We start from the raw sequence: 27,496 nt of genomic DNA, 5'->3' as shown, positions 1-27,496 counted from the left end.
TGGTGTTGACGTGGCTCTGAATTCCAATTCCAGTAGGTGTCACACATGCCCACAGAGCTTATTCAGAATGTGGCCCTCCCCGATCTTTACATTCAAAGGCTTAGATTCATCTTTCTGCTGCCTAAAACGGCTCCCTTTCAATGCAAGGCGTTTGGGAAAAGAAATCATCTTGTTTTTGTTGTTGTTTGAAAATTACCCTCTTTTCTGTTTCCAGATGTTGTCATCTATGCTCTATGCTACAAACGGGTCAGACACAGGCAAATGGTCCTGACTGCATCCCACTGCAACCTGCTGACACCTGGGAAGGTAGCAGTAAACAACTCGCACTCAGTGCCTGCTGGAGTGTGTCGAGCGGAGCAGCAACCTGCACTTCAGAGCGGTCCGGGTATGGGAGGATGCTTCATTTGCCATCACACCAGCTCTAAATTACTCCATTCAGGGACATTCAGTGATTTATTTTGTCACGAGTGGGGGCAGAAGTCAAAAAAAGCGCCGCTCTGCACCACGTTCCCTGTCCCTAGAATCAATCTATCAGGACAACTCTCAAAAAATGACCGAGAGAGAAACTAAGCAATGAAAACGTTTTATCCTTTCAATCTCAGCTTGTATATAAGACATGGGAATGTATTTGGATACATGCCTTTATGTGCAACAAAATACAAACTAAATTGTGTTTGGAAACCATAGAATACAACAAGCAACAAAGGAGAAAGCAGAATGATAAACAAGCGGGCGCGCCTCGTGCGCTGCAGGGGGAGAGGGCCTGCCGATTCCCTTGCTGGAGCCAGCGGCGATAATTACCATATGGCGCTGCCGCTCGCCCCTTGCTGGAGCTAGCGGCGATAATTAACATATGGCGCTTCCGCTCGCTCCCGAAAGGCAAACGCCACACGTGCACGCGTTGCCATTGAAGGCAATGGAACGCGTGCACGGTTTTGCCTCAAAAAGGGAATCGTCGGCCTTAGATCTTTTTCCTATACAGCGCATGTAGGACGAGACCTAAAAATGAAAAGCACTTACCGGATCCTGACAGAGATGTCCTCCTCACTCCGACTTCATCTGCTGGGACTGCAGTGCAGATCCTAGCAAACTCCCTTGACCAATCCAGGCCTGCTCATGTGCTGTTAATCAGCATCTGAGCAGTGCCCTGGTTGGTGGGAGTGGCCTCCATGGGCACTCCAGAGGGCACTGGATGCCTGCACATGCTCTCAACCTAGCTGTCACCTCATCCCTGCAATAAGCTATTTTTTCTGTCCTGACAGTGGACAAAGGGTACTGCGTATGGGGTGGGTCTGGTTGGTGGTGCCCAGACCCTTCATGAGCGTCAAAGGATGCTTACCTTGTCACTTGGTCGATAAAGCCCACACCTAAGCTTATCTCCCTTTGGTCTCTCTATACGGATGGCACCAAACCCAGTGGGATGGGAAAAACTGACCACAACTGGTTTAGGGAGCACACAAAGGCTTTCTCCCCACCCACAGGCTAGCACTTGGGCCTAAACGTTGACTCCACAAACCTCTCCTCAGAACACTCCTGGACCTGAGAAGAATCAGAAGGACTGCCATGCTGTTTGAAGAACCTGAAGGCAGTCTGGACCTGCTTGCATCTGTGTCATCTGTGTCAGCATCCAATCAACTTGTATTTTTTACAATATTCCCTGTTTTTCAAAATTGGTTTGGGATGTTTCTTGGGTTGTTTTAACTTTATTACTTTTGAGTGTTACATAAATACTATACACATTGCCTCCATATAAATCTGACTGCTTTGAGCCATGGTACACGACGATGAAGCACAGGTTTATTTAGTAACTTTAGTGGTTCGGCTTGCCAAGGATTGTGATTATTATTTGAGGTGGGTTCTCACCCCCACCCCCACCCCCTCAAACAATACTCCAATTTCTTACATGTACTATGCTTTCTAACGTTTTGTCAGGTAGAGTTCTCGCCTTTTGAGTTCTAAATCTTCTTCTCTTACTTTCCGTTTGGCTATCCTGCTTCCTCCTCACCTCCTGAACAGACACCAAATCCACAGAAAGCCCTCATCACTGTTACAATTTTCTGTAAAATCACGCCTCCCCTCCCCTTTCCTTTCTTAGCTTTCTCATGTTCCATCTTTCTTCCCTTTTCTCCATTCCATTTCCTGCTCGGTGATTTGTGGTGACAAGCATTGCTATAGAAAATGTCTGATACAGCATAACAATTCAGGATAAAGAGAAGCACAGGATAAACACATACAGAACAAGTACGGGTATTCAAGTGGAATGGTTTCCCTCAGCACAGCCACCTACCCGATTATGGGTTTCAGGACCGTCTGCAGGCTCGTCTGCATTGTCATGTTAAAGGTGCACGAGAAGTCGATCTTCAGGGTGCTGCTGATTACAAGGGGACTTAAAGTGTCCGGAGGAACGAAGAGGACGTTTGAGAAGGTCAGTTTCTTATCAACTGTATTTATCTGGAACAGAAATTATAGTCACGGTTAAAAACAGAGAAATAAAAAGAGGATTAATGTTGTGAAAAGATCTACAACTCATTATATTTGCATAGCACAATAATCGCAGAGCTTTATGTAAAAATACAGTTTTAATTACAGAAAAAATCTCATTGAACACCCTTTAAGAAAATAGACTAGAGCAGCCAATAGGGAAGAGGGTGCGAGTCACCGGGAGCATCAGGCAAGGAAACCCAGGCTTTAAGAATAGTAGAGTAAATTAAATTCACAGCCACGAAAATTTACCTTAACAGTGTAATTTAAAAAAATACAAAATCCTCACATTTTGCCTAGTGTCAAAGGAGGGCAAGAGTTTCTGTTTTACTTTTAGGGAGAATGTAATATTCCTCTGCTAGTGGGGCTCTTCTCAGCGGCTTTTAATTATATCTAAGGATCTCTGTTTTCCGTTTTTATATATTTTTATAGATAATAAATACAGACAGAAAACAGTGTATTTTCTGTCTGCATTTATTTTTTAAAGTGGATAAATACAGGAAAGTGTGCTTCTTTTTAGTTTTCTCTGTGCTATCTTTCATGAATTATTTCCCAATTGCTGTGCAGATGTACAGCATGGGAATTAAAAAACAGGATGATTTTTTTTTAAAATAATGGCATATGTAAACATATATTTGTGGTATAATGCTATTTTTTAGGTGATGTATCTTTACGTAATATTTGGCAGCTTAAATAGCTAAATCATGACAGACATCAAAGTATTGAGTGATGTCTATCAGTTAAATAACTATGGAAATGTTCCGTTTTACAACTTCGTTAGTACACAAAACACAAAATAAATATGGATAAATGTAGATAAAATGGCCAAAAATAAATATGGATGAATACAGAAGGAAATGTTGCAAAAATAAATTCCATAAAATTAGGAGCCCATGTTTTAGCTTAGTCACAAGAACCATGTAAATGTCCCTGTATTTGAAAGCCTGGTTATACTTCAGCCTGCATGGCAGTCCTGTTGTCAGCAATAACAGGCACTTGCACCGCCAATAGTTCTGGGTATTTTATAGGTGTAAGCCATTCTTCATTGATTGGTGACTTTGTGTGTGTAATGGTGGGGGTCAGTTAGTGGGTGAGGGTGGTAACGAGAGAGCATTGATCGAAACTGAGTGACTGGCTGCATGGATAATGATGGGTGAGTGAGTTTCTATATATAATAATGGATTCATTTGTGAGTGCATAGATGGACACAAACATGTTCCAACAATTTTCTGACTGCGGCCTCAAAAAGCAGTTGTAACAGTTTAAAAACAATGACAATTACCAATATGTCAATGCAATCAGTACACTAGGGCTGACACAGTTGTGCTCATAATGTAACGATGCACTGGCATCATATTGGTAAATTCTGTAGATAGATAGATAGATAGATAGATAGATAGATAGATAGATAGATAGATAGATAGAAAGTGAACCATAACATGCCCATCACATAGACATTAGCAAACAGTTCCAGGCACTCATGATGTTTACAACAAAGAAGATTTGGAAAGTGGGATTTGTGGATGTATTTGGACTAAAGAAGTGGTCCAAGTAGGAGGAACTGGTATTGACATGGAAAATGAAGGAACTGGTTGCTATCAATAACTGAACATCAGTTTAGGCATGATGCATACACTTTCAGCAGGTCCTACTATAGAAACCCTGAATAATGACCAACATGCACCCCAATTTAGCCCTTGCCCATGCATTGTACTCTTGCTCCACCCTCCTGTGGATGCCCAGGAAAGGGCTGATATTGACCCAGCGACCCACTCACTGTGTGTAACACTGGCACTAATCTGCTTGGGGCAATTGGAAGCTGGATTTCAGGGACAGTCTGGAAGTGAAAAACGGGCCATAAGGCAGTGTGAGAATGGGCTGCTATGCAAGTAAATACTGAATGTTTAGGTTGTGTTGTGTTGTGTTCATGGGTCTTTGAGATATTGGAGAAGAGTTTCAGGAATAGTTTTAGATGAAGTTACAACAGGCCCAGGGAAGTTAGTTGGGCAACGAATTCAAAATTCACAAATAATAAAACTTAGGAGATCAGAGACTGTAAAGCACATTAGGAAGGGCAGATTGATGGGCCTATTTTCATTGTTGGTGATTAGACACCTTTATTTTATCCCTTGTGGGTGTGGTGCCTATGAAAGCGTCAGATCAGTCTAGGTTGACACACTATTTATCTTGGCTGGAAGGATGTTGAGTTAATGATTTCATCCCTAAAACAATGGTGATAAGTTAAGGCCAATGGAGATGCATAGTCAGGAGGTAGAAATCGCAAATACAATAAAAAGTCAGCATTTCATTGCTGCTGGTTCATTCAGACAAATTTAAATTATGCTTCAACCATTAGTCGTATAAAAAGCATTTACTAGGCTGCTCGCAAAATCACACACTATATATAATGTTTGGCTGGTGGCCTTGAAAACAGAAAATAAATGTCATTACTCACATAGTGGGTAGCTAAATAGTACACTTGTTCAGTAGCCATGCAGATAGCTTACATTTTGTGTTATTATGCCATGTACAGATTTCAACAGGCACTTACTTCCAGAAGCATTGGCAAACCAGGAATAAACAGAATGGGACAAACTGACCCACAGGAAAAGAGAGTTGACACCTAATCAGTCTGAGGCTAAACCTAGTAAGGAGAGCCCTATCCCTTAAACTCGGTACCATGGCCAAATAGGGTTCCATACGGAGGATACTTTGTACCAGCGCATACTCTCTGTTTGCAGGTCTGCATTCCTTGGGCCTCCAGTTCCATGGCAAGATGTTCCCTAAAAGTGTCTTTAAGCCTTTTTTCATCCTTCACCAAAAGATGGTTAGGCGAGGAGAATATGTCTAGTCTGCCAGGCCTATTGCATATTTCTTTAACTGAGCCACAGGGTACGAACGCCCATATCACAGCCAGGGCAATCCAGATAGATGTCCCCATTCAGCGAGGCCTCCTGATTGAGCCAGATGGAGCACCATAGCATTAGGGGGCGGGGGGAATGTAATGGCATCCTCCACGAACTGCAGACCCAATTCCTCCGGGATGGCAAAGCTAGGTGCCCCTGGTGGCACGCTAAGCAATTGTCTTCAAATCCGATTTTCCTCGGCTTGGAGCCCCTTAACAGCTTTGTACTCCCACAGACCAGTGCCACAGATGAGTGTCGGGACGCATTTCTTGGCATAAATTTCAGCAAGGGCCGTTATTAACTTGCTGTCAAATTTTTCAACCAAACTTAAAAGGAATCCAGTAGGGTGGCAGAATTTTTGAAGACTCTGCTTTAACAGGCCCCAGGACCCATGTGCATCAAAAGTAACCCCCAGGTAGGGAAATTCATAAATTCATCCCAAGGGGGTGCCCTGAAGAGCATAACAGCGAGATGTAACTCGCTTCCGTTCACATCACATCACACATTTCTTTGCCAGGTTCGTGCACAGCCCCAAACTATCCATAAAATTAACAAAATAATTCAACAAGCATTTACAATGCAATGGTTTCACCTTTGGAAAAAAAAGAGCTATTGGCATTGTAAATGACAAAAATTGTATTTATTGGTTTTGAACACAGATAAATAAATGGCATTGTCATTTACATTGTCATTAGCTTAATCTCTGCAGTCACTCTGCAGTCCCTAGCACTCCATAGCACTCCCTAGTCACTCTGCACTCCCTAGCAATCTGCACTCCCTAGCACTCCCTAGCCCTCCCTAGTCACTCTGCACTCCATGGCACTCCGCACTCCCTAGCACTCCCTAGTCACTCTGCACTCCCTAGTCACTCTGCACTCCCTAGTCACTCTGCACTCCCTAGCCCTCCCTAGCCCTCCCTAGTCACTCTGCACTCCCTAGTCACTCTGCACTCCCTAGCACTCTGCACTCCCTAGTCACTCTGCACTCCCTAGTCACTCTGCACTCCCTAGCACTCTGCACTCCCTTGCACTCTGCACTCCCTTGCACTCTGCACTCCCTAGCAGTCCCTAGTCCCAGTCCCTAGTCACGCTGTACTCCCTAGCACTCCCTAGTCATTCTGCACTCCCTAGCACTCCCTAGTCACTCTGCACTCCCTAGCACTCCCTAGTCACTCTGCACTCCCTAGCACTCCCAAGCCTGGGTGCACCTGTGTGGGTTGTGTATGTGAGAGAGAGTACCATTTTACACAATCCACACAATACAGTGATTATTCAGTAATAAGTCACTCTGCACTCCCTAGTCACTCTGCACTCCCTAGTCACTCTGCACTCCCTAGCCCTCCCTAGTCACTCTGCACTCCCTAGTCACTCTGCACTCCCTAGCACTCTGCACTCCCTAGTCACTCTGCACTCCCTAGCACTCCCTAGCCCTCCCTAGTCACTCTGCACTCCATAGTCACTCTGCACTCCCTAGTCACTCTGCACTCCCTAGCCCTCCCTAGCCCTCCCTAGTCACTCTGCTCTCCCTAGTCACTCTGCACTCCCTAGCACTCTGCACTCCCTAGCCACTCTGCACTCCCTAGTCACTCTGCACTTCCTAGCACTCTGCACTCCATTGCACTCTGCACTCCCTTGCACTCTGCACTCCCTAGCAGTCCCTAGTCCCAGTCCCTAGTCACTCTGTACTCCCTAGCACTACCTAGTCACTCTGCACTCCCTAGCACTCCCTAGTCACTCTGCACTCCCTAGCACTCCCAAGCCTGGGTGCACCTGTGCGGGTTGTGTATGTGAGAGAGAGTACCATTTTACACAATCCACACAATACAGTAATTAACAGTGCTTGCCCCAGTTCCTGTAAAAAGGAAGAGTTGGGGACAAAACTTCACCTGTTAATTAGATTGTCACATAGACTCACTGGATCAAAGAAGGTGGGCCAGACCGCTAGAGCGAACACTGGAGAGGCTCACCTTTTAAGTTAGGGTGAGATGAGCTCAGGCAGCTATGTCATGAAGGGGCAGGCAGAGGCTCACAGGGAAGCTCTCTCCAAAGACATCTTGAAGTCTCCATCTTGGTTTTCCCCAGAATGCTGTGAAGGAGGGTGTGGACAAGGGTGGAGGGATGATATGGCACCCTTGGATTGGCCAGGGGTGCCTGGATCCTAAAACATTCCATGATGGCAGTTATAAGGAGGGTGACTGCAGTGATTTCAGAGTGCTATAAACCTTTATAACAGTAAATAATAGTATTTGTTTTTAGTTTATGATATTGCCTTTTACTGACCACATGGGAACAAATGTTTTTTGTTTATCAGAGAGCTGTCTTACATGTCGCCTAGGGTGATATACTCTATAGAGTTACCCCGTTGGGGTAGCTGTGCGCGATATCAAAACACACTAAATAAATAAATAAATAAATAAATAAATAATAAATAAATAAAATAAATAAATAAATAAATAAATAAATATGTGCAGATAACTCCATATTTGGACTTATGTTCATTTAGGCAGCTGCAGGCTATATCAAACTTTTTGCCACTTCAACATGGTTCACACATAATACTGAGACACACAGATGGGACTCAACAGAAGCAGAGAGCGCTACACTTGAAGTTCAGTGCAAGTACCCAAGCGAAAAACTGACAATTGCATTAGGTAAGAGATAAATATACTCCGCCTGGGTAAGTCAAAGTTAGATTGACAAAGTCTCCCGTAAGTCACGGAAAGAGCAGGTCGAAGCCAGAGGTTGAATGAGGTGGACTCAAAGACCACTCACTATGTATATTGTTAGCAATAGTTTAGTTTCATTCCTGCACTGTCAAACCCTCAAATGTGAGACTGCACTGCCGTAAACGAATGGGACGGATAGGAATGTTTTACTGAGAGACTGCTGCACAGTGCAACTTTGCTAGTTAACAATGTTCCTATTGTGCAATCAGCTAATCGTGATCCTATATTTTTGGTTGCGCTCTGGAAACGGGACTTTAGATCTTTTAAACAGCTTTATCTTATTTTCTATTGTTTTGGATTACCAGAGAACCACTCTTAGGCATTTAAGCTGAAAGAAAATGACCAACCGGGGATCACGTGGAGGGGTATTCATGTGGTCTTATTAAGGAGGGTGAGTATACAGATCAATCTGGGAGTCCCAGCATTGTGTAGCTTCGGAATATGGCGAGCCCTTTATGTGCAAGGCACTTGGTAACGTCGTTTTTCCCCTTCCCTCCTCGAGAATCCTGGCCAGCTGCAGCTTTTTACCTCACCTCAGAAGATCTCAAGAGAAGCGACATTGATCTGGCTGTCTGTGTACATACCTTTAAAACGAGCAGTTGTAGACTTGCAAACATGGATAAGACTTTAATGATCTCAGGCGGGGACTGGATAAACAAGCAGAGGTCAAAACAAGGTCGAGAACCGGCCTTGTTGACAGGAAACATTAAAATGAAGAAAAACAAGGAAAGGCACGGACAGCGGGAGGGGGGCAGGAAAGGCACGGACAGCGGGAGGAGGGGTGGGAAAGGCACGGACAGCGGGAGGGGGGCGGGAAAGGCACGGACAGCGGGAGGGGGGGCAGGAAAGGCACGGACAGCGGGAGGGGGGCGGGAAAGGCATGGACAGCGGGAGGGGGCGGGAAAGGCGCGGATAATGGGAGGGGGGGCAGGAACGGCAAACGGCAAGAAAGGCAAGAAAAAGCACTCACCTGGACTTCTTCCGGCAGCGGTCGGCCTGCAATGACCAAAACAAACCTTCCCCCCCAAAAAATAGGAACCGCCCACCACCGAAATGACGTTACCAAAGGGGCTGAATGCCTAAAAATCACCGGAACGCCCCCGAATCTGCTCCGCAATTGACGGACAGATCTCTGTTCCAATGGCTAGCCTCCATTTATGGAGCTAGCCAATGGAACAGAGGGCGGATTCCCAAGCCACATACTGTAGACATAAGATTTCGCCTGCGCCGAAAAGCTGTGCAGCATCTTTCGACGAGGCAAAACCTAAAAAGGCCTGGAGACCAATCATTGTATGAGATATTAGGACGGCATCATCGGCATACAGGACGGGGACTCATCATCTCTTGACGGTTGGCAGGTCCACATCCTTGGCCGTCAGTGCTGCTTCCAGGCCATTAATGTATCATAAAAACAAAATAGAGGCACGTACGCACCCCTGTCTAACTCCGCCTCCCAGCTCAAAACATTCCATGCATTTGCCCTCCTTCCCAAATCTGACACAGGCACCCAAGTCATAATGGAGGGCACGTAAAAGAGCCACCAGGTCTGGATCAAGCCCCAAAGAAAGAAGAACCTCCCACATTTTGAACCTTAAAACTCCATCAAAAGGGAATATCAGTTCCTTAAATGCAGGCTAAAGAGGTCCATCTTTGGCCACGGTGTATTTATTGGTGATAAGGTAAAGGTTTAAATATTGCTCCTTGGTCCCCAGCCCAAGTCTAAATCTTTATTGAAAATCGGCGATAATATAACCCAGGATATAATTCTGTCCAGAATGACCCTGCCGATGACCTTGATGGAAGAGTCAAGAAGGGAGATAGGACCTCTCCTTGTTGCTATATGCCCATCTCCTGTCTTGAAGATGGTAACTATGATGGCAGAGCGCCACACTGGGTAACCCTACATGGTAGGCTAAGTTGGCATAGTTAGTTAAAATAAGAGCCCAGACTTTCACCTCCAGTATGTATAAGTCCATGGGGACACCATCAGGCCCAGAGGCTTTATTCACAGGGCTGTTTTGAATTGCTTCGGCCATTTCCTCAACCATAAACTAAATATCAAGTGGAAAAGAAGGTAAAGGTGCGGCAAGCTCAGAGCAATTATTCGAATGCGCAACCCACAAATCAATACTAATATTATCAGATATGCGATTAATGTCTGTATTAGCCCACAATATGAGATGACTGTTTCCAAAATAAACCAGAATTCACTGTGCTACATGCCAAAACCAATGTGCCCCAAACCTCCTCCTTGAGTTCAGCCTTCCTGCGTTGAATGGCTGACGTACATGCCTTCCTACAGGCCGCGATCTCTACCGGGTCCTGGAGTTAGGCTTTCGCAGCTCACAATAAACGTCTCTTAGCTTCCCTACAATTCTTGTCAAACCAGAGAAAAGCTTGACGATTAGAGGGGGGAACTGGCTTCATCAGGATGCCTTGATGAGGGACCCCAGACAGAAGGGTAGGATAGTTGCAAAAAATTAAAAATACTTTCCAGGTGTGCTGCACAAAGCCCATGCATAATATCGCACATTCCAGCCCACGTCCAGGCTATTCTTAATCAATCATGGCTTGGCTGAAGATGGGATCCCTCTACGGCAACATTGCGCACTCCAGGTTTAGGGCAGAAAAATGTGACAACAAGATCATAGCTGAAAAGCTGGAAATAAAATTGCCATCAGCCCCCCCGGTCAAGAATGCTCCTGCTGACAACAAAAAAATTAATAAAGGAGGATTCAATACCACCTACAAACGTGGGAGCAGATAAACAGTGAGTAGCCGCCCAGTCAAATACATTACACTGGTCAGACATGACCAGATAAAGTAAGAGCTGCTGGCTTCTGTTTTCAGTGGGCCGGATTATAATGACCGGGGAATTTATATCCAGGGCAGGGGGATCAAGGTCACGCCGGCCCCCCTGCCCCTGAACCAAGTTTAGCATGAAGGTCCCCGGCCAGAATAATATGAACACCACCATCTTGGGAGGAGTGTCTAGATTCCAGCTCACTTATGAAATCTACGAGTGCAATAAAATTGGGTTTATGCCAAGCAGGGAAATTATCATTATAAAAGTTAACTAGCACAAATGTAAAAGACTTTGACCAGTAAACCGAAAAAGCTTGAAAGAGCATACTGTGCATGAGTATTGGGACAATAATACAAACAAGGGAGAGTTTGAACCATATAGCCAGCCCCACCCAAGCCCTGCTTTGCCCATCCCAGACGAGGCAGCAGGAACTAAATAACAAATAAAGTGATCACAAAAAGTTACCTTGTGCCCCAAGTCTCCTGCAGGATCACAATATCATAGGAAGAGATAAAGTCTAGCCTGGACATTCACTGGATTTTAGCAGAGAGGCCAGCCATATTCCAGCTCAACAATTTGATTCCCAGGGCAATTTTTGGCGAAGAAGAAGCAGGCACCACATCCGCGTCCCTTCTTTGGAGCTGGACTGGCATGGGGGCAAGCAATGCCCCAGCAGGATTTCACCGGAATGGGGCCCTTGGCAGGGCTATCCATCCCCTTGATACCGTCCAATCATGGGAGCAAGGGACTACCCACTCAGTCATTATTACAGAGTCTGGCCAGGGCTGAAAAATGATTAGTAACAGGAATAGCAGAAGGGTCACTGAGCATTATATTTTCAAGGGGAAGCACCAAAGGTGGCACAGCTATATGACCAATGGGCCTACTGAAGAACCACAATAGGAGGGCCTTTACATTGCTTTGCATAGCAAGACCCATGTATGGGGCTCAAAGCAGCTCCTCGGCCACCATTGGTTTGGCAATTAGCCAGCACTATATAATAACTCATTAATTAAATCTAGTACTCTTTCTCCATTTGTCTACCTCCCTAGCTCCTAGCTCATATCCACCCTCCCCTGAATCTCCCACCTTGCCTGCTAGTCTGCCTAGCCTCCTGTTCTTTGTGCCCTTACACTAAGCACTCCTTCTCCCCTTGTTGGGGAAAGATCCAATATTTATACCCTGGAGTCTCAGCGTACCCGCTGAGAGAGTCCACAGCGCCAAGGGAGCCACTCACAGTTGAGGTATGGTATGGCACCCCTTGCCAAAGCACTCCCTCTCCCCTTTTTGGGGAAGGATCCAGTATGTAGGCCTTGTAGTCTTAAAAACCCCTCTGAGAGAGTCCACTGCGTAAAGGGAGCCTCCCGCAACAGAGATAGGGAAGTGATACCACTTCCCCTGTGATCGCAGCTTACTGGACTTTGGACGTTGCTTTGACTCGTCTACCGGTTTGTGTCCCCGTCGCCCTTCCCCTCCTCTTACCATGCGATGTCCTTCACCCTACCCTCCTCTTTCCAGCCTTCATTACCTGTCTACTTCCCCAGCTCCTCCCCCCTCCCCTGAATCTTTCCCCTTGCCTGCTTCTCCCCTTACATATTTGTGCTTATTGTTTACTTTGACCTTACAAGTAACTGTTGCCATGCTCTAATAACTGTGCAACCTTTGTAACGATGTAACCTGTAACTATGATCTGATGCTCATGTAAAGTGCTCTGATACCTCCGGGTCTAGCCAGCGCTATATAAAACCTTTAAAATAAATAAATAAATAAATGACACAATCCCATTAAATTCCTTTCACGTTAAGACAGCCCATGGAACTCTGCAAACAAACAGAACTTCGTGCAACAAGTTGAGGTTATGTTGGATGTGTTGATTCAACTGGAAATATTTTCTCATCTCTTTCTTAGCTCCTGCCTTGCAGCCTAGTAAGACTGCAGAGTCTTAACTCCCGTGGGCATTTGTTGCGTTCTAGAAATTTCGATAATCATCATCAACCAATGGATGGCCTTGGTCATCGGCCTAGTGTACAGACTTAAGACAACAATATTATCAACATCTTATGATTGTCATAGGCCGCTCCATGCTTTCAGTGACCCGTGACTTTAACTTCGGGGCATGGGTTAGAATAAGAACATAGAGGCGGGTAGCAGGGGTTAAATAAATAACAGCATCACTACTGGCACTGCGAGTGGCTGGACCAGGCAATCACTGGGAAGTCCTGCTTATTAGTAGTGGTTGGGTTAGGGGGGTGCAGATGCTCGCTGTGTAATGAGATGATGCATCATCAAAATAAGAACCAGAAGACAAAGGTGTAGTTGTGGCTGATGATGAAAGTGAACAACTGGAGCCCCAAGTCACAAAAACAGCCAGCTGAGAAGCTACAGTTGAAGATGTAGACTTGTTGACTTTAATGAGGATGCCACCATGGCCAGGCCCCTTAGCCATGGCCTCTCAAAGCACAGATATCTTGTTTTCAATGCCTTTCGAGCGGTCTATCACAGGCAAGAGACACACAGACAGGGCATATTTAAAGACGTCAATCAAGTCACGAAAGTCACAACCGAGGGTCAGATGTCACTGGAATGTACAGTGAGCTAGATATAGGAATACCAACATTTACCTGTGTGTCGCCCTCCCCATCCTCTCCACCTGCCATCCCTCGTAGCAGACACATATGTGTGTTATGCTCACTGGGTTACAGCAATATACACAATCAGAGTCAAGCTGAAAGCTCATGGCACTGCTACTACAGCACCGAGACTGCCCTCATTGCCGCCACCGATGACATCAAGTCCCTGCTGGACAAAGGAGAAATGGCAGCCCTCATCCTCCTGGACCTGTCAGCCGCCTTCAACACGGTCTGCCATCACACACTACAAACAGGCCCCCACAACGCCGGGAGCCAAGAGAAGGCCCTGGACTGGACCACCTCCTTCCTCTCCGGTAGAACACATAGAGTCCACCTTCGCGCCTTCTGCTCTGAAGCCACTAAGATCATCTGCGGCGTACCCCAGGGCTCATCCCTCAGCCCAACTCTGTTTAACATCTACATGGCACCGCTCGCCCACGTCGCCCATCAGCACGACCTCAACATCATCTCCTACGCCGATGACACTCAGCTGATCCTCTCCCTCACCAAGGACCCCCACACAGCCAAAACCAACCTTCACGAAGGAATGAAGGCCGTCGCTGAATGGATGAGGAACAGCCGACTGAAGCTGAACTCAGACAAGATGGAGGTCCTCATCCTCGGATGCGCCCCTTCGGCCTGGGAGGACTCCTGGTGGCTGACTGCACTGGGAACTGCCCCAACACCCACCGACCAAGCACGCAACCTAGGGGTCATCCTCGACGCCACCCTCTCCATGACTAAACAGGTCAACGCCGTCTCCTCCTCCTGCTTCAACACCCTCCGCATGCTCTGCAGGATCTACAAGTGGATCCCCACTGAAACGAGAAGAACGGTCACCCAGGCCTTCGTCAGCAGCAGGTTGGACTACGGAAACGCCCTCTATGCAGGAGCCTCGTCCAAACTCCTGAGACAGCTCCAACACATTCAGAACACCTCTGCACACCTGATCCTCGATATTCATTGCCGCAGCCACATCATACCCCACCTGAGAGACCTGCACTGGCTCCAGGTCAACAACAGGATAACCATCAAGCTCCTCACCCACGCACACAAGACACTCCAAAACACCGGACCAACGTACCTCAACAGGCAACTCAGCTTCTACACCCCCTCCCGCCAGCTCCGCTCCGCTGCCCTCGCCCTCGCCACAGTCCCCCGCTTCCAAAGAGCAACCTCAGGTGGCAGATCGTTCTCCCACCTTGCCGTCAAGACCTGGAACACCCTCCCCATCCACCTACGGCAGTCCCAAGACCTGCTGACCTTCAGAAAACTCTTTAAGACCTGGCTTTTCGAGCAGTAGCAGCATTCCCCATACCAGCACCTTGAGTAGTGCGCTTTACAAATGATATGATTGATTGATTGACTCCAGGCTCCTAGATTTAGTCCCCATTCCCTTTTATCTGTTTCTTAATCCCCTTTTTTTATCTCTCTCTTCTCATTGCATATTTCTTTCTCTTTCTTTGTTCCCTACCCTTCTCTCTACATTCTCTCACATTCCTCTATCCCTCCCCTATCTACCTCTCTTTTCCCAACCTCTTCTCTCTATAGCTTTCTCTCCCTTTACTCCTTTATACCTTTCTCTCTCTTCTTTTCCGTTCTTGATATCTCTCTTCTGTTCTCTTCCTATTTTCTATCCCTCTCTTTTAATTTATTCAGCTATCCCTCTCATTCTACCAGTCTCCCCTTCCTTTGTCTCCTGGTTTTTATCATTCTCGCCCACACTCTTTCCTCCTATTTCAGCTGGACGTTTGTGATCTGGAGGCTGAATGTGCGCATGAAACCTTTGGCGTAGTAAGGTGCAACATGAGAAAAGTGTGGTTTCTGTTGCAGCACCTATAAGCACTAGCAGCATGAGCACTCTCTGTGTGCACCCTGGTCTAGTAGTCAGCTTCAATGCAGTTCAATAATAGAGAGGCCGCAGCAGGGGCAGGTTGGGGTCTATGCACTGAGTAATGGGGAAAAAGGGGAACAGGATGGACGTGGGTAAGTTCCGCATGTGAAGCTCATGCTTGCATGCCGCAGCTTGTGGCCTTTCATGAGGTAGTAGGCCAGTTGAAGAGTTCAGGTGCGCTGAAACACCCTAAAGTTATGCAGTTCTCCCACCACTGGTCCACAGATGGAGTTGCCGGTCACTTTCACAAGGCATAAAGTCACCTGCATACACCTGCACAGGCAAACTCCTTACATAGTGTAAGAATGTTGGTCAAGGTCGCGCCATGTACCAGCACTTCTCCGCTGGTTGCAATCATCATGTCACAGGAGGACCACATATCTCGTGGTGCACTAGCTGTGCTACAGTGCACACCATGTCACTAGTGATTATCCAACCTAACTTTTAACTTCGTTGTGATGCACACCCCAATTAAGATAGTGCATGTAAGCTGCAATTTTTCTGGCTGAAGCGATCCTCATCCCCTTCTAACAGTGGAGTGTGCAACTTTCCAACTACTGGAAATGAGCCACCTACAGGGAATCAGATAGAGATATGATGCAATTCAATTTAGTAATGGTAACTGCGTGCACTTGCGGTAATGTGGCAAATTACCTTAAAAGACGTCAGTATAACCCCAGACAAGTGACTGTTGGCAGGGCTGCTAAATACTCCTAGACTGTGCACAAAATATGTGTGCCATATCCTGGAGTTCTTGAAACAAATGATTGATTCCTACATTTCTTTTTTTAGTTTTAAATAACAAAATGTTTTATTTAGAATTGAACAACTTAGCTTAATTCATGCACTTGAAGTTGTACATAAGATTGCACATTCGTATATGCACTTACTTTCAAATGCTTCACACACATGATGCATACCCATTACAAGATGGCTGCCACTCTACCATTTCGTGAAGTACATTTTTTCTTCATATTCGGCTAACTAAAGGCCTCCTTCACACTATTTTCCCAATTGCTGGTCCAATAGTACATCATCTCTACCATTTAGTTGGTTGCTAGCTAGACAGAGGAGTTTCAGACACTTATCCAGCTGCTGGCTAAATAGCAGAGATGATGTACTATTTTACAGGCCTCTGGGTAAATAGCATAGATTATGCACTAATTGGCCAAGTGGTCGGATACATCGTGTGAAGTAGGTCTTTATGCAGACAGATTTCAAGATAAATGATGACTTCCTTCTTTTAAAGTAGCCCAGGTAGATGGGTCAAATCTATACTACAGCCCACATGTGATATTTAACTTTTAAGCCACAGGACCAATTTTGCACCCAGTAGGCACATTTAGGCCAGGTTTAAGTGTAGAACAAAAGCACTGGGAGGTCTTTATTGTGATGCCACAGAACTTACAGCAGGTCTAATTGTAGGCCATGTAACAAAAACATTATTGTTACACACAGTTGATAGAACATGGACAATCCACTGACTTTGCAGTGGCACAGTTATAGGCCCTCCTGGACCAAACAGTCCCCCTCTCCCTGTCTTGACCTGTCTCTGTCTTTAATAATGGCAACACACTCCCTACATTGGACCCCACCCATGAGAAGGGCAATCCTATCCCACTTGCACTCTTACAGTGATGCGAAGCCCCATGACCACCATCCAGGTATTGAATTCCACTTTACTTCCAGGGTCAGCATCATATCCCTTATAAAGGCAAACACTGACAACAGGGCAAACACAAAGCAGAGGACCACTGTGACTCACCCTGGGCTGGCAATGTTACCACATGTCTATTTGCGTAATAGGTCCATTGACCATTCACCCAAGGAAAATTAATAAATGTTATGTTGTGGTAGGCCTCATCTCTGGCCTATGGCCTTTCAAGGTTTTATCACTGTGTCCCTGGTGCCTGATACGGTTCAAGACCTTTCAGTTCCCTCATTTCTTGCCTGCCACTACTGGTTCCACACAAAGGTCTGGTGGGTAATAGAACACGGTGTACCCATGCCCTCAGGTGAAAAGGTCCCACCAATATCCATCTTGTTTTTAAGATCATTGTATTTTAAAGGCAAACTGCTAGGCCAGTTACTGGGTCCGGACACCCAAAACCAACCAACCAACCTTAAGACTTAGTTGCAGTGTCAGGAGGACTCACAATTACTGTCAAGGCACTCATTTAAGTGTCAAACCTTTAGCCATCCATCCATAGTCTACCACGCCTCTAATCTGCCTGTTTAGGGCAAAATGCATCCGGCCCAGCTCTACTTCGCCAAATGGGGTACATGTAAGTCTTACTAGAGTGCAATGGAATCACTTTTTGACATCCCTCACTCTGGGAAAATGTGCTTGTCCCTAAGCTACTGGCTAAAGGGCCTTTCTGAGTCCTCTAGTGTGTTTTGGTGTTCTACTGATGGGAGTTTGCAGTATTGAACCACAGACACCCTTCTCCAACCAGCACTTCTGACATCTCATGGCAGGGTTGAACCATAAGAATGGTATTTTAACACAGGTTACATACATTGAGCCTGAGCATTTGCCTAGCAGCCCTGTACTCAGCTTCATCACTGGGGATGATATCCATCTCATGCTCTTATTTTGGGCCTATGAAAACCTACTCTAAGGGCCGGTTCCTAAGAGATAGTTGATCAAGCAACCTTGTTGCTCATACTCCGCCCCCCCCCGCCCCCCCCCCCCCCACCTATCATAACTCACGGCCTAGGATGCAGTCTACAGGTAATAATTGCATTTAGTTAAACTCCTCCCGGAAACTACCCATTCTAGTCTAAGGGGGCTATAGACATAAGGTGGTATGATTCCCAGTATGAATATTCTCTGCCGATCTGACTCTCCAGTTACTTCCCTGTGGACATTAACCATTACACTCTTCTATCTGTCACAAATATCAATCAGTAGAATTGCTGAGGCCACATTGACAGAGGTTTCCTGAAATTACTTTTTAGAACCCCTAGGAACCAGTAGCTTACCCTCTCACTCTACCTCCTAACTAAAGGTCATTAGGTATACTCTGTCGCACTCTACTGGAAACTAGCTTCATCAGCCGCCCAGACCGGACAGTATTAAGGGCATTCATGTGTTATAAGAATTTTACCTCTTGTGCCCCATGGAATGACAGGCTTACAACCATCCCATTTCATTCGGCCTCTTCCATTCTGAAGTCTAAAAACAAACAAAATTACTCGGATGTGGTATGCTTCTCCCTAGCCTGACTTACATTCTGGGGGGCAGATTTATGAAGGGCTTGTGCCACGTTTACGCCACCGTTGCGTGACGCAACGGCACGGAAACGTGGCGCATCCCTGCGCCCTATTTACAACGTGACGCATCTAGGAGATGCGTCACGTTGTACAGCACTGCGCCATGAGGAGGCGTTCCTGCGCAGGGGGGGCGTTCCTGCGCAGGAACGCCTCCTGAAAGTGGCTGAGTGAAATCTATGAGATTTCACTCAGTCACTTTCAGGGCAATGCAGGGCGACGCAACTCTAGCAATGCGCCACATTTCCGGCACAGATGCGTCACGCATCTGTGCCGTTTTTGCCCCATGGTGCGCCGCATCATAAATGCGGCGCACCATGGGTGGCGTAGCTGTGGCGCATTGTGGCGCATGTTAACTGGCGCATCCCTCAGGATGCACCAGTTAACATAAATCTGCCCTTGGGTCTTCAAGGGTAATCAGCTTTTTTCCCGTATTTTTCCAGACAGCCAAATGCTGGCCATCATGTCAAACTCCCTTCTAAGCACTTTGGGGTGATTGAGCTTGGTGTATTCTAAACTGTGACACAACTCAGTAAAACTGAGGAGGTACTCCATCATCATCAAATTATACAGCTCAACATGAATTGATGCTTTTCTGCCTTTGATCCAGCCCTCCACTTACTGCAATGAGGTATCCACAAATTCCTCCCGTTTAGATTCTTTAATGCTATCCATTGAATTCATGAGATTCATGAGATGCTAAAACCTCCTGTAGAGAATTCTCTTCATGTGAGGGCTCCGTTTTGTTATGTCTCATGTAAGGTAAGAAATCCATCCTTCCTCTGGGTGTATAACATTAAAAATTATATGGACCCCCTAATGCTTCTTTTATTTGCATCTCCAATGCTAATTTAAAAGAAATAAATCAATTATTTGTCATCACCCACCACAACGCTGGCACCGCATAGTTTAGCAAGTGGGATTTTGAATTCCCCACTCCTAGTGCTTCATAGACCACCTTGTTGCTGCCACCACGAACATTGGGCTCTGAGTCAACTTGGCCCAACATGCCCATCTTCCTCTCTGCCCTTTTTAAACTCAAAAACATTGTGCTTCATTTCTCTCTTCAGCTGGAAGGACTTCTTTCCACTCCTTAGCAACAATGTTCTTATCCCCAAGGGCCAAGGGCGATAGCTTCAAATTCAGTATCCTCTGAGTTGTCTCATTTTCCAATTGACAACTATCCTGTTCCAAAGGGAGCAAATCGTGGGCACGGAAATGCAGCTCCCAGACTTGGGTAGACCAGATGAAAGAGCTTTTACCTGCAGAACCTCTGAACTGGACCCTCTTTCTCTCTTGCTCCTGCACTTTTTAGGCTTGCCTTGCTGTTGTCCTGTTTTCTCAGTCGCCTCTGGTGTGATCTTTGCTTGTTGGACCTCTTCCTAGGCCCTGATCACACTCTATTGCTCCATTTGATTCTCTTTAGTACTCAGCTTAAACAATCTTTCCTGGCACAATATGTTCATTCTTCACATATTTATTTTAAAATATTGTAATGCAGTTTCCTAATGTAAAAATGAATGTAACATTTATTTTTATTACAATATAATTACATTTCTTCAAATTAACTCTATACATCACTTTCAATGGGTGCACAGCAGGGGCTGGCTGCAGGCCCGGCCCCCAGGCATACCTGCAGCCAGCCCTCCGCAGGTGACCAATTCCCAATGTGCATGACATTCAGCAGTAAGAAGTAGAAGCTGGCCACATTGCCGGTCCTCTAGCCATGCTCTGCGCTCAACCTTCTGCATGCACAAAACCTCCACTATGCAGGCTTTCAGTTGTGACCAGCATAATGGAGCACAGAGCCTTACTCCTATCCATCCATCGCATCACAGGTGTGCTACCCCTGCTGCTCACAGCCATTGACTGTGCGTAGTGGGTGTTTATCACATGGTCTGTGTTGGACTTGGCCCTTTTTGGCTAAAGTTCCCTAAACATTTTCCCTTCCCCTAGACCTTTATTCTGACATGGTATTGCCAACTTAGATGTTTTGGGCACTTTGCCACTGCTGATCAGTGTCAAAGTGCAAGTGCTCCCTAATTAAGGTGTAATGGTATTTGGTTGTCCATGATTGGTATGTTTGCCTTACTAGTAAAGTCCCTAGTAAAGTGTACTATGTGTGCCATGGCTGGTAATGCAAATGCTACTAGTGGGCCTGCAGCACTAATTGTGCCACCCACACAAGTAGCTCTAAAGAGAGAACTCAGGCATGCCACTGCAGTGCCTGTGTGCAGATTGTTAAACTGCCATGTTGTCCTGACAAGTGCACCCACTTGCCAGACCTTACCCTTCTCTTTTTATGCACATTAGACACCCCTATGGTAGGCCCAAGGTACCCACCAGGGCAGGGTGTGGTGTATGTGAAAGGTAGGACATGTACTGAGGTGTGTACCATGTCCTAACAGTGAAATACTCTCCATTTCGTTTTTCACTGTTAAAAGGCCATCTTGCCCATAGGGCAGAATGGGGAGGCTGTGTAATAAGTTTGCAGCCTATCTTCCCATAGGCTTAAGATGGAGAGGTGAAGTTTAGTGTGCCTGAGCTCACAATTTAATAACACATCTTTTTGTGAAGGTGGTTTGTGCATTGTGTGTTTAGAAACCACTCTTTTAGAAGTGGCTGGGTTTTTGTGTTCTAATATTTCTGTGTGTCTCTGCCTGGTGGGAATGTCTTGACCCAGGAGAGGAGGTGACAACAGTCTGACCTGCATCTGTAGTATAGGGGGGAGGAGTAGCCCCTGGAGGCGAAGAGGTCTGGGCTGCTGACATTATTATTATTATTATTATTATTATTATTATTATTATTATTGGGCATTTGTAGAGCGCCTGGTTACGCCACTGGCGTGTCCCCCCTTCTGTAGTAAGTGAGGTGGCTGTCCCCCCCCTCCCACAGAAGACTACCTGCTGAAAAGGTGGGTTTTAAGCTTTTTCCTGAACAGGACTTCAGAGGGTTCAAGTCGCAGTTCTAACGGTAGGGCATTCCAGCATCTGGGAGCGAGGTGTCTGAAAGATCTTCCTCCCATACGTGCCTTCCTGACTCTGGGGATCTTTAGCAGTCCCGTTTGTGAGGACCGTAGACTACGTGTGGGCTCATAGTGAGTCACCAGACTCTGGAGCGGAGCGGGGGCTTTACCGCTCAGAATGCGGTGGCATGTGGAGAGGGCTTTGAACTCTATCCTCTTCTCCACGGGGAGCCAGTGGAGGGCTTGTAGAGCTGGTTTGGAGGGTGACCTCCTAGGGAGCCTGAGTACAAGCCGTGCCGCGGCATTCTGGAGCACTTGCAGGCGTCCCAGGACCTTGTTCGCGGCCCCCAGGTATAACAGATTCCCGTAATCGAGCCGCGATGTGACCAGGGCGTGCACCAGTGTCCTTCGAGCAGAAATAGGGAAAAGATCTAAGACTTTCCTTAAGGCTCTCAAGACACCGAAACACACCCCCTTCACCCGGCTGATTTGGGGGCCAAAGGCAAGGTCCTTATCCAGCCACACGCCGAGGTTCATGGCCTCATGGCAGGGAACGGGGACCTCACCCAGGCAGGGTGGCCACCACGCCGACGACCACGCAGACGGACCTCCCCCACCACGAGCACCTCAGTCTTGCTACCGTTCAGCTTTACACAGTTTGCGGACATCCAGATTGCTAGGTCTTGCATGCAATTCCTGAAGATGTCCACTGCAAGGCCGGGAGCACGCGATAGGGAGATGACCAGCTGCGTGTCATCAGCGTAGGACACCAGGCGAAGACCGTGGCCCTCCATGATGGCTGCTAGGGGGGAGACGTAAATATTGAATAGTGTTGGGCTCAGGGACGAGCCCTGAGGCACGCCCTGGCCCAACTCAATCTCCTTCGAGTAGCTCTCCCCCAAGCGAACCTGAAAACGCCTGTCGGATAGGAAGGACCCGATCCAGCCGAGCGCTTCTCCAATGACCCCGCCTTCATTCAGACACTGTAGCAAGGTGGAATGTGCTACAGTGTTGAATGCTGCGCTTAGATCAAGCAAGAAAAAAAGCCATAGTTTGGCCCTCATCTGCGCCCTGGCGTAGTGCTTCGACCACCGCCAGAAGCGCCGATTCCGTCGAGTGACGGAGGCGGAAGCCAAATTGTGAGTCGTGGAGTAGCGAGGCCACTTCCACGAACTGCATCAGTTGTAAGTTGGCAATTTTTTCCGCCACTTTGGCCATATAGGGCAGGAGGGAGATTGGGCGCAGATTGTCAAGTTTTTCGAAACTGACATTGGCTTTCTTTTGCAGGGGAAGTACAACTGCCTGCTTCCAGGCATTGGGAACACGCTGGGACTTGAAGGAGGTATCTAATAGGTGGCGAACATAGGGTTCGAGTACTTGCAGGTTACCCTTCAGCCGACTAGGAGTGGTCGGGTCTCTAGGGGAGCCAGATTTTATCGACCCACAGATGCGGAGGAGTTCCTCCGTAGGAGAGGTGACGAAGGTGGTTAAACGCTGGTCCCCTTGGATTGAAGTAGTCTCCTGGTGTAAAGGACTATTATCTGCCTTCTGAGGGAAGGAATTGTATATGTTGGTAACCTTATTTGCAAAGAACTCTGCAATCCGGTCGCAACCCTCCGTGGTGCTGAGTTTCTTGGGCACCACCGCGGGCTTCCCTACCGCAATAGATTTATAGATTGAGAAGAGTTCCTTAGTGGACTGTTCAGCTTCTTCAATCTTGTTGCAGTAGTACAGAGATTTACCCTTTCTTATCAGTTTATGATAATTGCGCCTACATTCAGTGTATTCTGCTTTGGTATGGGACGAGTAGGCAATCCTCCATTGCCTTTCAGCACGTTTACACGCTGCTTTGGCCGCCTGCATGTCCTCGTTGTACCATGGAGCCGATCTCTGGGCTCGACCCCCCATTTTTGCCACACCAAGTGGAGCCACCAGGTCCAAGGCCTCCGTAATACGTTGGGAGAGGTTGGAGTTGATTTCTTCAACCCCATCACCCCCAGGATGACCCTTCGCAGTTAGCGCTTGATTGAATTTAGCTTGGGAGAACGCCGCCCATCTCCGCCTAGGGTGTTTATCAGCAGGAGGTTCGGTCGGGCGCGCTCCCTGCATCTCAATGGTGAAAGGGATGAGATGATGGTCGGACCATGGGATAGGGACCGGGGTCTTAGCTTCCACTTGGCTTCAGTTTGCGAAAACCGGGTCAAGAAGGTGGCCCATCTTGTGGGTGGGGTGCTGTACTTTCTGATCAAACTGCAAACCTTCCATAGTTTGACAGAATTCACCTGCCACCTTGTCAGCAGGAGTATCTAACTGTAAGTTAAGGTCACCTAAGACTAGATATTTATCAGTACTTAATGCGGCCTCTGTGACGCCTTCGACTAGCTTCTCGATGAAGGCTGTAGAAGAGCCAGATGGGCGATAAATCAGAAGGCCTTTCAGGGTGAAATTGCAATTTATCGAGACAGAAAAAGCACCGGCTTCACTGCCCTCAATGATGGCGCGTTGTAGCTGACATTGATAATCCTGTTTAGCAGCGATAGCTATGCCACCCCCTCTCCCTAGTGTTCTATCTAATCTCTGCAGGCAGTAGCCCTCTGGGATGGCTTCAATGATCTCCGGCATGGAGTCTTGGTCTAAACAAGTTTCCGTAAGGAAGAGCAAATCCCATTGCTGTCCGCTAAGGAGGTCATGGATTTCAAGACAGTGTTTACGTAGGGAGCGTACATTCAGCAGGCCACATACCAGGGTATGTTGATATCTAATTGGGACCTCCCCAGTGTGGAAGGCGAAATTGCAGTGGTTGCAACCCACATTGTTCTCTGCCTCCATACTATGTGAGCAAGGTCCAGAATGCTCACGGCGGAGGAGAAGAAGATCCTCTCGACTCCAGCTGACATGGCGAAAAGGAGAGACAGGGGGTATGGCCCTGGGCCGCAGTCGGCCGCGGACGGGCGCAGACGGGCTTAACGCAGGCGCAACTCCGGCGCGCCTTCGTCGCGCCCGCTGCGCTCGTCCGCTGCGCTGCCTACAACACATCCGCCCTATATCCCCCCAGCGTCCCAACAACTAGAGCACTGCAGGTATCTGCCGGAAGTGTCTGCTCGAACGGTGCTAGTCACCGGCGTCAGAACGAGGCGGGAGGGAGGGGCGAGTCCAGCACTCCGTTGCTAGGTAGCGGTCACTGCTAGTCAGCTTTCAGGAGCTCAGCCGAGCAGAATGCAAATGACAAAACAACACGCAGTGCGAAAAGGCTTGCACGCGCTGGCTCACCACAGTGCCAGGTGAGGAAGAAAGTTTTAAAATTGTTAAAAGAGCTTACGCGCTAAATCAGCATACAAGTATTGCTCACTGATACGCTGGAAGCGCTTCAATAAAAGCGGTAGGAACACTGCCACTGCCCACTTACCACCATAAAACAATGGCTCCATCTTCTGCTCAGTGATAAAGGATCCAGACCCCCACTATCAATGGAAGAAGGTGTCACTGGCAGGGAGACACCCAGAAATGGTTTGGGCAGAGGTCAGTGCCCCCCTGAACACAACGATTTCAAAGACATTTAGGGGTATAACTATGAGCGCTGAAACCCCTGAATGTTGGAAGGAAATGGAATGGAACTGTTCAAGACTGTAAAGGATTGAAACCACTTTGTGGTCAAGAGGAACCTCTGCCAAGGAAGAAACAGCGGAAGAGACTGAAGGAAAGGACTGACCCTTTCTGGTGTTCTGGGGCTGGCCTGCAGTTTTCTGATTTAACCAAGGAGAGGCTAAAGGGATTTTTCTTTGTGATGGATCCCCCTGCTTGAAAGCACTTTGCTGTGTGCTGTGTAAAGTAACTTATCCCCAAAGGCCCGAGGTGAGCTGGCTCCCTGTTGTGGAACCTCAGGAACACAAAGGTTTCCAGGTGTGTCTCATCAATGCTGTGTGCATGTGCTTTTTGCAGCCTGAGACCTTTGTAAGAATTGACCTGTGATCCTGGGCACCTGGAGTCCAAGTGAGTCTCAGCTACTCTGTGTGCGTGTGCTTTGTGCTGCCTGAGACCTTCGTGCGGATTGTCCTTTAATCTTGTGCACCCAGAATCCAAGAGTGTCTCAGCGATGCTGGGCGTGTGTGTCCTGTTGCAGCCTGAGATCTTCGTCATTGCCATCGGCCCAGACTGGCATCCCCGGAGGAGCTGTACCGCCGGCATGAGCCTGCCTGTGCCAAGGAGGTACCTCGAACCATCCATGTCCGGGGGCCCGAGTTCCTCTGCCCAAAATCAACAAAGTGGCGTCGGAGGCCCAAGTCACAATGAGAGGTGGGGAGAGTGAGTTCACACCCCCCAGGTAACGCTCAGGAAGCGCGCTTGTGTCGTCGCCTGGGGCGGGTTGTGGGCTCCTGGAGAAACGCTCTCAGCCTTTTCCATTCTAACCATTGTTTGCATTTTCAAGAGCAAAAAACATAGGCGAAATCATCAAGAAACCCAAGGCCATGAAACCGCCTACAACATTTAAAGGAACCACCCCATGCAGAAATTGCAGCAATTGCAATAATATTATGGAGGGCAACACCATCACCCACCCCATGAGGGGTAACAAGATCAAATTAGCTGTTAATGGTACTTGTGTCACAAAGAACAATATATACATGTTGAAATGCCCATGTGGCAAGGCCTATGTTGGACAAACTGAGCGCAAATTTAAGACCAGGTTAACCGAACACAAAAGTAATATAAGGACAAAAATGTTAAAGTCAGCCGTCGCCACACATTTCATCGAGCACAACCACCAGATTAACCAAATCAAAGCATGTATTTTGGAAGTTGTAGAAAGGAATGGAGAAACAGACAACAGAAAAGCCTTGTTAAAACGTGAAAATCATTGGATATTCTATCTACAGACTTTACGCCCAGTAGGCATTAATGAACGGACAGAATTTAGTTGCTATTTGTGATTCGCAAATCATGTAATTATAGTGCTGCATGCTTATAAGATCTTATACCATTTTACATTGTGATACATTGTCATACCCCGATAATCCATAGCCTGGCCCTTTAACTAAAGTGCGCGCATCAGTATAAATGAAGCCCCACCCATATACGTCACACGCCAACTTTTCCGCGAAGAGAGAAGTCGCCTCCTGTGTAGCTTGCGATCCAGTTATTCAAACATTCCCGGTAAGACCCATAACTGCGCGTAAGATACTTAGTTTTAAAAAAGCGCTTGAAAACGCTTATAACTACACGAACCCAGTTCTTTAAAATCTGTTACAAACCCTCTGGGACACGTGATAACTGTGGGCATTTGAATATGAAGTTGATAACAGTTTTGGGATGAGAAATGTAGTAGAGTATAGTAACACACCTACAAGCGTAGCGCGTAAAATTCAGGGGCATCAATCTATCCGGCGTCATAAAACAAGTTTTTGTAAACGCTGTTTAGACACTGTATTTAATCCATTATGTTCTAAAAATTAGATTAACAGAGTAGTATCGTTTTTGTATATTGTACATGTGAATATCCGTATCGTATAGTGATAGATACTATCTTTGTTTCACAGACTTCCCCGATGAAGGCCCACCAGGCCGAAATGCATTGGAATAGATGGAATGTATTCTTTTGAAATATAAGTTGGATACAAATACCGACTTATTTGGAAAAAAAACTTTGAAACTGGCAAACAACAACGTTCAACAAGTATGAATAAAATACTAAAGAGTGTTGAGCCAAAAAACAGACTTTGTTGAAAACTTTATTGTTCAAAGCCTTGCTGACAAGTTCAGCACACAACAGTCTGTGCCCTATGTGACACTGGCATTGTTGAGTGCCAGCGCAATCCTCA

General features: G+C 46.9%; 1 protein-coding gene across 1 annotated transcript in view; it reads right to left on the bottom strand.

Moving 5' to 3' along the window:
- Positions 1-27,496, bottom strand: part of LOC147733118 (uromodulin-like) — a 279,622-nt gene that overhangs the window by 106,699 nt on the left and 145,427 nt on the right. Inside the window, exon 5 of the mRNA XM_086955817.1 lies at positions 2,288-2,451. Coding sequence (XP_086811943.1) covers positions 2,288-2,451 — 164 coding nt within the window. The remainder of the gene's footprint in view (positions 1-2,287; positions 2,452-27,496) is intronic.

Source organism: Lissotriton vulgaris, chromosome 2_1, assembly GCF_964263255.1.
Source record: "Lissotriton vulgaris chromosome 2_1, aLisVul1.2, whole genome shotgun sequence".
NCBI lineage: Eukaryota > Metazoa > Chordata > Amphibia > Caudata > Salamandridae > Lissotriton > Lissotriton vulgaris.
This window is presented reverse-complemented; position numbering and strand designations above follow the sequence as displayed.